Source organism: Berghia stephanieae, chromosome 1 (assembly GCF_034508935.2).
Source record: "Berghia stephanieae isolate SIO BIC M18660-M18661 chromosome 1, UCSD_Bste_1.3, whole genome shotgun sequence".
NCBI lineage: Eukaryota > Metazoa > Mollusca > Gastropoda > Nudibranchia > Aeolidiidae > Berghia > Berghia stephanieae.
The window spans coordinates 70,470,407-70,483,004 of NC_088360.1; the positions used below are offsets into that span (position 1 = coordinate 70,470,407).

Below are 12,598 nucleotides of genomic sequence, written 5' to 3' on the forward strand. Positions count from 1 at the left end.
TCAAATTTCACTCCTAGATACTTAGGCATAAGGTCTTCTATCAGAATCTTTCCATCCAAAGTTAATCGCATAGATTGCTTTTTGGTTGATAAGCTGAATGTTGTGTATGTGGTTTTATCAGCATTTACTCTCATACCCCAGTCTTTTGTCCATTTGCTCAAAGCATCAAGAGTCATCTGTATCCTGGCCTTTACAGTACCAATATTTCTTTCAGTGCATATCAGTGCAAGGTCATCTGCATACATGGCTGCTTTTACTCCTCTGCATTTGGTTTCGCAGATGTCATTGATAAAAACGACAAAGAGGGTTGGTGAGAGAACCCCGCCTTGTGGTACTCCATTTGTCATGTTCGTTAGCTTGCTTTTAGAGTTTTGAGATTGGACTCTTGCTTTTCGATTTGTGAGGTAATCTTTAATCCATGCAAACATGTTGTGTGAAACGTTGGCTTTCTTAAGTTTGAGAAGTAGTCCTTTTGTCCAGACTTTGTCAAATGCCTTTTCCATATCCACCCAAACTGTGACTGTGTGTTTTTTTTCTTGGTAACCATTTTCGATCAGCTGCGAGATGTATGTTATCTGGTCCTCTGTGCAGCGAAATTGTCTGAAACCAGCCTGTTCATCTGATATCAACTTATTGCTTTCTAAATACCATTGGAGACGGCGATTAACAATTCTCTCCATCAGTTTACCCAAGCAGCTTGTCAAACTTATTGGTCGGTAGCTTTCGGGTTTATTTTTTGGCTTGCCATCCTTCTTTATTGGTTCATGGTTGCCTGTTTCCATTTGAGCGGAAGTTTACCCTGTTTCCAACTTGCATTGAACAGTTGTATCATTTTCCTCTTTGTGAGGGTTCCTAGGTGTTTCAACATGTCATTAGTAACATCATCTGGACCTGGTGATTTGTTCGTTTTTAGAGATTTCAAGGCAATTTCTACTTCTTCTTTTTTAATCGAACTGAACATGACATCATCTGTGGATTCTTTGGGTGTATCCTTGTGTTTTCTCAATTCTTTGTGGACTTCTCGTTTTCGTTCTTTTCTAATCTGTATACTCCCAACACTTGAGTACTGCTTCATAAAACAGTTTGCTGCTTGTTTTTTGTTGAGAATCCTCCCTTGATCATCTTCTACTGATGGTGCAGCATATCTGTTTTCTTGTCCACTTAGAGCTTTGGTTAGGTTCCATAACTTTCTTCCGTCTCTGTCGTAGTCAAGTTGTCTGGTTTTTTCATGCCATGCTTCCTGTTTTGCTTTTATTGTTTCTTTCCTGAGAGTTTTTTCAGCCTCTTTGTAAATTTCCATATTCTCATCATTTGGCTCTCTCTCTGCTTTTTTTCTGTGTTCAGTGACTTGCCTGTTGAGACTTCCTAATTTTTCAGTCCATCTTGGACAGTAGTCCTTTCTTGATCCTCTGGGGATTGATTCTTTTGCAGCTTTCATGATTGATTTTGTGAAAGCTTTGGCTGATTTTTCTACATTCCTTGTTTTACAGTTTATCTCTTTTGTATAACTATCAGTCAACTTTGAAAACAGAGTCCAGTCTGCTTTTTTATAATTCCATCTCGGAGGTGGTGCCTTTCTGTCTTTTGCATATTCTTCAGTTATTTCAACCAGAATGGGACGATGATCACTTCCTGCCAGTTGTTCCTTTATCTGTTTACTGACTTTTCCGGTGAGATCTTCAGATATGAGAGTTAGGTCTGGAGTTGATGTTGTCTTCCATGCTCTTGAGAAGTATGTATCTGGGTCATCTTCATTTCTGACAATTTGAAGCTTACTGTCTGTAAGCCAATTTTCAAGGGTTTCACCTTTTCTGTCTAAGTCATTGTATCCCAGCTTGGGGAGTGGCTATTGAAGTCTCCCACAACAATGAACTGTTCTTCTTCACTTCTTATGTTTTCAATTGGCAGATTCTCTGATGGTGGGCTGTAACAGTTATATATTGTGTATTGCAATTTGTTTTTGGTAATTTTTACAGCCAAAATTTCAACAGATTCATCTGTCGTTATTTCATTTGTCGCTATGTCATTTCTGACGAAGATGATTACTCCACCTTTGTTCCGTTCTTTTCTGTCTTTCCTAAAATGTTGATATCCCCTTATTGAACACCTAATGTTTTCTGTGAGGTGTGTCTCCTGAATGCAGGCAATATCTATCTTCTCATCCTGAAGAAACTTGGAGAGGGCAGTCTTTTTATGTTGTATCCCTTCTGCATTCCATTGTAGCAATTTGATAGTTCCAGTAGTCCGTAACCTTGCATCTCCTACCCTGGTTCCACAGCAGGAGGGCAAGGTACCACCAGATCGCTTGGGTGAACCCTGTTTATCAGGGCTCGACGCTAGGTCCGTCCGGCGGGAATCCCCAGACTTCGCGCCATATCGTCCTGCAGTTTTGTTGTCCATCATTGTGAGGAGGATGCGTGTCACATTAATTTTTGGGTTGGTTTCCCTCTCCAGACTATTTGCGCCTTTCGGCTCTGCGACTCCGACTTCAGCGGTTCTTTATTCTCTGGATGTGATTCCACAGCCTTTCATCTTCCCAGATCCACAAGGCAGTGGTGGTTTGAAGTTGGAGTTTTCCTTCTCCTAGACAGACTGCTTTCCAAGGCTATGAGCTCTGTCCACCCATTAATGGTGTCTAGGCTGGGAGTCCAGGAGGGTATCTTTGTAGAGTGACAGTTTCCCTTCACCCCACCAGCGTCATGGGGCTAGCACAGCTTATTGCGTGAACTAGGGCAATTTGGCCACGGCGGTTGATTCCTCCCTTCATCCGGCACCTCAGACACATAGAAACTCGTGTCATCAGCCGGTTAGAAAGTTCCTTTCGGAATACTCCAACCGTTGCCCAGGAGGCGGGCGGGGAAGAATGCCCCTACGTGGACCCTGACACGAGCTGGAATGGGTTGCGGATCAGTACTGATCAAAATAATCCAATCCTGCCTCCCTGACAATATCAGATTGTAAACAGAAAAGCTGGGTTCAGCATCAGCGCTGTTGATCGTGGTGTATATGTACCACTTGGCACAAGCAGCCAAAGCGGGCACTTCATGCGGGCACTACCAAAGCGGGCACTACCAAAAATGTGGCACGTCAACAGAAGAGGTGATGGAGTTCTTCACCAGGGGGGGCCCAAGCTGCCGGGTGTACCTCTTGATCTCCTCCTCGGGTACAGTTTTCAGCTTTGTGAGTCTCTCAAGTTAACTGTTTTAAACTTAAACTGTTTGTGACGGTCGGTCGGTAACTGAAGTCTTGTTGCTGATTTTGCTGTGGCACTCGGCGCTGCCCCATTGCGATGTACGAAGGCATCCATTCTGGTCGAGTTGTCTTGTTATTGATTATTGATAAAACTTTTATTAAAAGGAGTAAAATTTGAATCCAGATCGTAACTCGCAAATCAAATCGTACACTTGGAATTGGAATAGCCTCCCTTTAAAGTTAAAGGGAAGTCACTGTCACGTATTTGGGAACATCGTCGGACTTTTTCGGTTTCATTTTTCTTCATACAATGGTCATAAATTCACGCTAAAAACCATATTATGCATAATTATGCGGTAAAAGGTGAATTATGCGGCCGCATTGCGGTAAGTGGCAAATTATGCGGTCGCGTTTTCATGGGGGGCCAGCAATATGTAACTATGTCAAGTCAAACAGCAATCCATAAAAATGTTACCGTAAAACGGGGTGACTGTGGCTAATTTTTTACCATTCTTGACAAAGTTTTGAATACTACTGCCATAGCAGTTGTTCTGTTGTGAAAATGTGGGGTCTTTTAATTTAAAGCAATAGATTTCATGTTTGGATTTAGAGACTTGAATGGGGCAACTGCAGATTTTTCCATTTGGCTAATATTGAAATACTGAGTGGGGTCTTTTGACTTCCCATGGTTGGCAGGAGATCTACTTATATCTGTTTCCTGAGTTGCTTTCTATCTTTGTCTTGGAATGGGATAACTTGGTTTTGTCCTTAACCTTGCTGGAGCTTGGCTGAGACTGAGAGGGAAACGGTCAAATGTAAAGTGTTAGTTTTGGGAGGTGATATTATTTTTCCTTCTAAATCATCTCTCTGTTACCACTATTATGCACTGATCGTTGTATTTTTGTTTTGAACATATTTTGTAAACATTTGAGTGTAATCCTCTCTGTGGGATCCTGTGCTGGTGTCCGGGTGAGACTTTTAGGTGATCTCAAAGGACGTATATTGATGGTACGCTCTTAGAGTCCACTTCTGCTCCCTATTTGAACCAATTCTCTTTGTCTTACTTTTTCTTGGATGCTTTAATTTTAATTCTAGAATTTTCTCTGGGTCGGGTTCCTGACCTCCCATAGTGGGCAGGGAGGTACTTACTGTGTCTTCTATCCCCATATATGTTTTCCAACTTGCTTTCTGTCTTTGTCTTGGAATGAGATGACTTGGTTTTGTCCTGGCCCTGGCTGAGAGGGAAACAGTCAAATGTATAGTTAGTTTTGGGAGATATTTTTTTTCCTTGTAAATCATCTCTCTGTTATGCACCGTATTAAGTTTTGTTTACATATTATATATGATTTGTATACATTTCAGTGTATTCCTCTTAGTGGGGACCTGCTTGTGTCTGGATGAGACTTTTAGGTAATCTCAAACTAAGTACTTTGATAATGTGCTCTTGGAATCTAAATCTGTTTCCTATTTGAACCAATTCCCCTTTGTCTTACCTTTTCTTGGATGCTTTAATTGTAATTCTAGAACTTTTTCTATCCCATTTTCTTCCTTTTTACTGGTGCTGATATGACCTTAATGTGTTGCAAGCACCGTAAAACCCTTAAAATCAAAAACAAAAACTAGAATTTTCTGACTTTCCCATTTTCTTATATGACCTAAATGTGTTGCAGCACCAACAAACTCATTAAAAAGAAAGAGTAGAATTGAAATAAAAGATGGTTAACTTGGTGGGATCTGAACTCCGATGGTGGGTAGAATTTCACTTGTTGTGTCTTATATCCCCCTTTATCCGTTGTCTGAGTTACTTCTGTCTTGGTCTTGGAATGAGATTACTTTATTTGTCCTGGCCCTGGCCAGAGTACTTGTCTGGGTATGTATAGTCATGGGAGATCATCTCTCTGTATGTATTGTAATATTTTTTATTGTTTTGAACATCGTAGATTGTAAGCATTTGAGTGTATTCCTCTTGGTGGGATCCTGTGCTTGTGTCTGGATGAGACTTTTGATCTCAAACTACCTACACTGATAATGTGCTCTTTGAATCAAGATCTGTTCCCTATTTGAACAATTCCCCCTGGGTGGGGTTCCTGACCTCCCATAGTGGGCAGGGAGGTACTTACTGTCTTCTATCCCCCTATATCTGTTTTCCAACTAGCTTTCTGTCTTTGTCTTGGAATGAGATTACTTGGTTTTATCCTGGCCCTGACCGGATACCCTTGGTGAGAGGGAAACAGTCAAATGTATAGTTAGTTTTGGGAGATGATATTTTTTTCCTTGCAAATAATCTCTCTGTTATGTAATGTATTATGTTTTGTTTACATATTATATATATGATTTGCAAACATTTGAGTGCATTCCTCTTAGTGGGGGCCTGTGCTTGTGACTGGATAAGACTTTTAGGTGATCTCAAACTAAGTACTTCGATAGTGTGCTCTTGGAATCTACATCTGTTCCCTATTTGATCTAATTCTCCTTTGTCTTGGATGCTTTAATGTCATTCTAGAACTTATTACTATCCTATTTTCTTCCTTTTTACTGGCGCTGATATGACCTTAATGTGTTGCAAGCGCTGTAAAACCCTTAAAAACAAAAAACAAACAATTCCCCTTTGCTTTATTTAATCTCTTGTGCTTTTTTGACTATCCCATTTTCTGTCTTTTTACTGGCGCTGATATGACTCACAAATGCCGTGAAACCCTTAAAAACAAAATTGAATAAAATAGATTATTGCTACAAAAGACAAAAATACAAATGATCTACGCAGCAAAGATAAGAAAGTAATTCTAAAGCAAAGCAAGTTATGTAAAGAATATTGGAAGTATGTGGAAAACATGCCCTGATGAGTCTGAAAGCCCCTAAGGCAGCATGAAGAGATTTTGGACTTAAACACAAAAAAACTGATAATGGAATTCACCCAATCATCGAAAATGGAACACTCTTAATTTACGAGGAAAAAAATATCATCTCCCAAAACTAATCCACATTTGACTGTTAACCCCCACCACACACACACACACAAACCCCCCTCGTCCAAGGATTCTGACCGGGATGGAATTGGCCCAATCAATGAAAAAATAACTCTTGATTTAAAAGGAAAAAATATAATCTCTCAAAACTAGTACTCTACATTCGACTGTTCCCCCCTCTGCCAAGGACAAATCCAAATAATCTCATTGCAAGACAAAGACAAGAAGCAGATATAGAAGGATAGAAGACACAGTAAGTGACCTCCTTAATCAATCCAAGAACACTTGATCTGCCCATGATCGTGCCATAGCATTAAATGAACAGTTCAAATCCGTCATAAACACCAACCTGTCATTAAAGATAGTATAACGATAGAGGGCATGACAAATCTCTGTATTTAATCCAGCGAAAGCATGTGGACCAGACAACATTCAGTCAACAGTGGCAGACAGCATATCTCTGGCTGACTGCAATGTTTTAGAAATCTGTGACCGAAAAATAAGTTCCAAATGACTGGTATACATTGATAGTCGAGCTCTTGGAATCTACATCTGTTCCTTTTTGAACCAATTCCCCTTTGTCTTACTTTTTCTTGGGAGCTTTAATTGTAATTCTAGAATTTTTTTTACTTTCCCATTCTCTTCCTTTTTACTGGCGCTGATATGACCTAAATGTGTTGCAAGCGCCTTAAAATCCGTTGAAACAAAACTTACATTGTATACATACAATACTTGTAATAACATTTTTAAAAGCTTTTTTAACATGCTACTTGATTTGAAAAGTTTGTTTTTAAGGGTTTTACGGTGCTTGCAATACATTTAGTTTATATAAGCACCAGTAAAAAGGAAGAACATGGGACAGTAAAAAGTTCTAGAATTACAATTAAAGCACCTAAGAAAAAGTAAGACATATGAACTGGGAACAAATAGGGATCAGATATAGATTCCAAGAGCATACCACCAATGTACTTAGTTTGAGATCATCTATAAGTCTCATCCGGACACAAGCACAAAATCCAACAAAGAGGAATACACTCAAATGCTTACATTATACATTCAAAATAACAAATATAATAGTATAGAGAGATGATTTACAAGGAAAAAAATATCATCTCCCAAAACAATAACTATGCATTTGACTGATTCCCTCCCAGCTAGGACTCCGGCCAGGGCCAGGACAAAACCGAGTAATCTCATTCCAAGACAAAGACAGAAATCATGTTGGAAAACAGATATATGGGGAAAGAAGACAAAGTATGTACCCCCCCCCCCCCCTGCCCATTATTGGAGGTTAGGAACCCCACCCAGTGATTTGAAAAGGAATTCTTTTTAATTCTATGAGTAAGTGAGAGATATTCTCTGGGGTCAATGCTTGAAAACAATTACAATCAATGACCTTTTAAGGACCATAACTTTCAATTGTGACGTGGAATTTAAAGCGAAAAAGAATAGATTGTAACCCAGTATTAGAGAAAAAAGTCACTTAGAGGAGATGGGGGTGGGGGGTGTTCATCCATTGGCAAAAGTAATAGTAATAATAGACAAAAGTCAGTGTATTGTAATCTGACGAACAGAAAATAAAACAGCTTTGAAAAATAAAATACCAAACAGTATTTTATTTTTTGAAGTTGTTATATCCATTTTTGTTCATTACTTTTAGTCACAGCTTCTAGCAGTTAAGTATCACTTTGACTTGTGTATTTTAATCTCATCCCTTGCCCCCATTTCTTGGGTGGGGTCTTTGACCTCCCATGGTGGGCAGGGGGTCACGCTTTATCTTCTATCCCCTATATCTTTTGTCCGAGTTGCTTTCTGTCTTTGTCTTGGAATGGGATTAACTTAGTCTTTTCTGCTAGCTCTGGCCATAGTCCTCGACTTGGAGGGAAACAGTCAAATGTATAATTATAGTTTTGGAAGATATCTTTTTCATTGTAAATCAACTCTCTGTCACGAATAGTTATTTACTATGTATTATTTTTAAAAACATACAACAATGGTTTGAAAACATTTGAGTGTATTCCTCTAAGTGGGAATCTTCATCTGTTCTCTATTTGAATCCCTTTGTCTTACTTTTTCTTGTGTGCTTTCAATTGTAAATCTATAAATCCAACTATTCCTTATTACTGGCGTTGAAATAACCTAAATGTGTCGCAAGCGCCGTAAAACTAAGTCCCAAACAATTGCCCCTATTTCAAGCCATATTAGCGGCTTAAAAAAATAAAGACTAAGAGCAGTTGGATAGTGATAAAGAGTTCTGTGATTGCAACACTTTGAGACCATACTACTAAGACACATTAAAAATAAGGGGGCTAGTTCAAGGAAAGATCAAGGTAGATCCTAGCAACACAAGAAACAACACAGTCTAATAAAAATGCCTAACAAACCAGAGAGATAGTCCATCTGGTAGCAGAAAACATAAACTTAAACCCAACCAAAATGCATTTTTACAATTACCAGTTAATTTAATTTCACTTTCATCAATAATACACACATAACAATTCAATACTGTATTAATGGAATCCTTGTATCATTCCCTAGGTAAAGAGAAGTAACATAGGAGGCATGTACATGACAATATTAATAATAAAGAGGATTATGATTTTGGGTGGAGGTGATGATAATAATATGAACAATAATACAGTGCAGAGTGGATTTATCAACATCACATTTATATCATCGACATGACATGACAAGTCCCATTTTTTTCACTATATAACATTAGTAAATAAAAATCGCCTATATCAACATAAATTATTCTGTCCACTTTAATGCCGAATGGAGCCATTTGGAGGACGTGATAAGCTCCTGTGATCACTTTTAGTATGCGTCTTTCAAGTGATCAGCTCATTGTTTGGAAGCTCAGTGAAATTCGGGACAGGTAGCTTACCCGTAACATGCAAAGGACTGCATTTCTTGGGAAATAAGAACAACATTATGTTGAGGAGAACCTTCTAGTTTTACATCCATCCTCTATAATTCGAAGAAAGAAACATTTTTTTCTTTTTGGTTCATGGTGGAACCTGAATCCACAACCCCCGGTTTATGGTGGGTTCAATCTTGAGCTAGTCGACTAGACCACTCTGCCACACCGAGTGAACCACCAGACCCAGGACCTTCTGCGTCATAGTCCAATTGCTTGATCAATTGCACGGAGTATTCAAACAACCACACAGTTGGGATTATCTTCAGATTTGGAGCTGTCGCTTTCAGCATATTGGATTGAACCATCGGCTTTGTAGTTGTAACACTACACGCATATGATGAGGATCGAAGAATTTGTGTTTTGACTTATTTAAATTCTTACATTAAGCGTACTAAACCATTCAGATCGTGTGACCAATTATTTATTAGCACTCAGTCTCCTCATTTAGGTGTTACTAAAGAGTCACTTTCTCTGTGGATTCGTCTTATCTTAAACAAATCTGGAATTGTCACAAACAAATTTAAAGCACACAGTACGAGAGCTGCTTCTTGCTCTCTTGCTGCAAAATCTATCGATATCTGGCATGTTCTAAATACAGCGGGATGGAAGAAAGAGTCTACTTTTGCCCGTTTCTATAAAAAACCTATTCAGGCCCAATCAGATTCTGCTATTTTTGCCAAATCAGTTCTGTCCTCCAAAGCTGCCCCACTTTAAAGTCTCAAGGTATTCCATCCAACATTACAGTGGACGAAATAATTGTATAATTAGACAAGGCTTACCTGTAAGGTGAAGTGTAATTGTAATTATTTTGTCCAGTAATGTTGGAGGAATAACTTTCCCACCCTCCCTCTCCATTGTTTGATAAGATATTATGTTATCAATTCATATTTTATGGGGCATATATCTATCATAGTCAAGCTTGCGTTAGTTAATTTGTGATGTGTGGTAAAATTTGTTTTTAAAAGTTATCCTTTTCACTACTTCGTGTGGAATTCATATCTATTGGAATTGGATTGATATGAATATTGGCTCAGGTGCATCTTTGTCGGAGTTGAATAGTGATTGTCATGCGCACTCGCACTTCTCAAGTTATTCCTCCAAAATTACTGGACAAAATAATTACAATTACACTTCACCTTACAGGTAACCCTCGTCTAATTATACAATTATCATCAAGTTTTTATGTGGTGTCCATACTGTTAATTGTGCAGCTATGCGGCCTTGTGGTATGACACTCGCTTTTGGATTGGAAGGTCCAGAGTTCAAGCCTCGCTTGGCACATAATTGGGTCCTTGGAAATAGCTCTTTACTCACATTCTCTCACCGTACTCAAGTGTAAAATGAGTACCTGGCCATTAACAGCATTGTCTCTGTCGGAAAAAAAAAAATGAAATATCGCCTAACAAGGGACATGTCTTGTTCTACATGTACACGTTGCTGTTGGTTAGGGACCCGTTCTGCCATTGTTTTTAAAAACACAGTATATGAAATGTTAACCAAATGGTAGTCGTATCCAGTGCGATGGTGATGAGAGGGCTGATGTTGAATACAGAATGTCAATAGCACAAACAACATTCAACTCTCTATCCCATATGTGGTCCGATCACCGTCTGTCCCGCGGAAAGAAAATCAAGTTGTATGCCTCTAGTGTCTACTCTGTCTTCACATACGGTTGCGAGGCTGGCGACTTACAGAGCGTGTAACCAAAACTGTGAATAGCTTCAACAGCTGATGCCTTTCCATCATTACAGGAGAGGGCTACAGAGAAACCGCAAAACACCCCGAATTCAAGCAGACTCTGCTTTGCGGGGCATATCTTACGCATGGACGCAGACCGCCTCCTGCGTCGAACTTCTATTGCCTACTTGAAGAGCTCGACAACTAGACCAGCAGGCACTCTATTACATGGGCTGGATTCTATGCCCATTGACAAAATTGTGACTCTAGCCAGGAACAGACGTGCTTGGTCCCAATATGTGGATTCCCTGTGACCATGACACTTTCATGCTGATGTAGCAAAACACCTTATAGGTGCCGTACTAATGTACAATGCAACTCATACATACCAAATAGCATATACTGTGTTCTTCAATAAAATGGCAGCATTGTCAAGCACTTTGAGCAAGTTCAGTGGATATGGAGCTATATAAAAGCTCAAGATTAGATTAAAAACATGCAGCCTTTCATTATTGTCCACCACTTAAGCTTAATAAACCAGTATCATTGATATTTACATAAGACTTAAAGCATTTTACATTTGGTTCAACTGGAATCTGTATACTCACAAAAAAAATCTTTCGAAGATAAATATTATATACTTCCCTAATGATATTCAACAATATTACCAATTACTAGTTCTTAAATAAGTTTCATTGTCCTTCAATAATCTGACTGTTGCGGTTCCAAAATAATCAATAACATATGCTGATCCATCTGCTGGTGTGAGAACCTGTTTGAAGAAGTAGAATTTAATTATTTTTTTTAATAAAAAAAAGGCTACCAGTAAAAGCAACATGTAAATTTAGTATATTTTTCCATTAGATACTCAAATAAGAAGTGAATTGACCAGTAGATTTTTGACCAATCAAAACATGGAATTTGTGACACACCTTCACATGTGCTCGGACAAGCATGGTCGGTTGTTTATAAACTATAACTTGAATGAAATCAACCTCTCTCTCTGATTGTTGTTATTGTTTTTATACCGCCAGATGGGTGACCAGTTATCACACGATTTTCCCGATCATATTATAAACGTTTGAAATTACACAAGTTCTCTGTGCTGGTTCTATAGATCAAGCAGTAGAACAGTGGGTATTTTACTAAGAAATATACCATCGAAAGTAAATTCTGTGTAGTTTGCCATTTCAACCAATCACTGTCAATGTTTACAGTATGACGACTGTCCGATAGGCGTGGTTATCGAAGTGTCTATTACTTTAAATTATTCAAAAGCATGGATGAATGTAAATTGTCACTGTGTGTGGTGCATAGCTTGTTGCTAAGTGATATCATTTGTAATCTTTGCAATTTTCAAATCAGGTTCAGTCCACCTAGCTAAACAAGGTTTGTTTATTAAAATTCTAATTTTTAAAAAATAAGATGTCACTTGAGCAAATAAATCCTTAGACAGGGAGATATTCAGACTTGAAATAAGAGGGAAACAATACCCGCCACCTATTTGGTATGATAATGGTGTATTAATAATTTGTCTAAGTTAGAGCGATTTCTTTCAGGATAAAGCTTTAAGTCGTTGCCTAAAGTCAGAAAAAAAATTATATATTATTACTATTTATATATATTATTATATTATATTATACTAAAAATATTATTATTATTATTTTATATATTATACATATATTATATATATATATATATATATATATTATACATATATTATATATATATATATATATATATATATATATATATTATACATATATTATATATATATATATTATATATATATATATTATATATATTATATATATATACTTGAGATCAAAAGAAAGTATAC

General features: G+C 38.0%; 1 protein-coding gene across 1 annotated transcript in view; it reads right to left on the bottom strand.

The window, feature by feature from the left end:
• Nucleotides 1-8,597: 8,597 nt before the first annotated feature.
• LOC144980883 (TM2 domain-containing protein biscotti-like) overlaps nt 8,598-12,598 on the bottom strand; it is a 30,694-nt gene continuing 26,693 nt past the window's right edge. Inside the window, exon 6 of the mRNA XM_078928780.1 lies at nt 8,598-11,530. Coding sequence (XP_078784906.1) covers nt 11,423-11,530 — 108 coding nt within the window. The 3' untranslated portion in view covers nt 8,598-11,422. The remainder of the gene's footprint in view (nt 11,531-12,598) is intronic.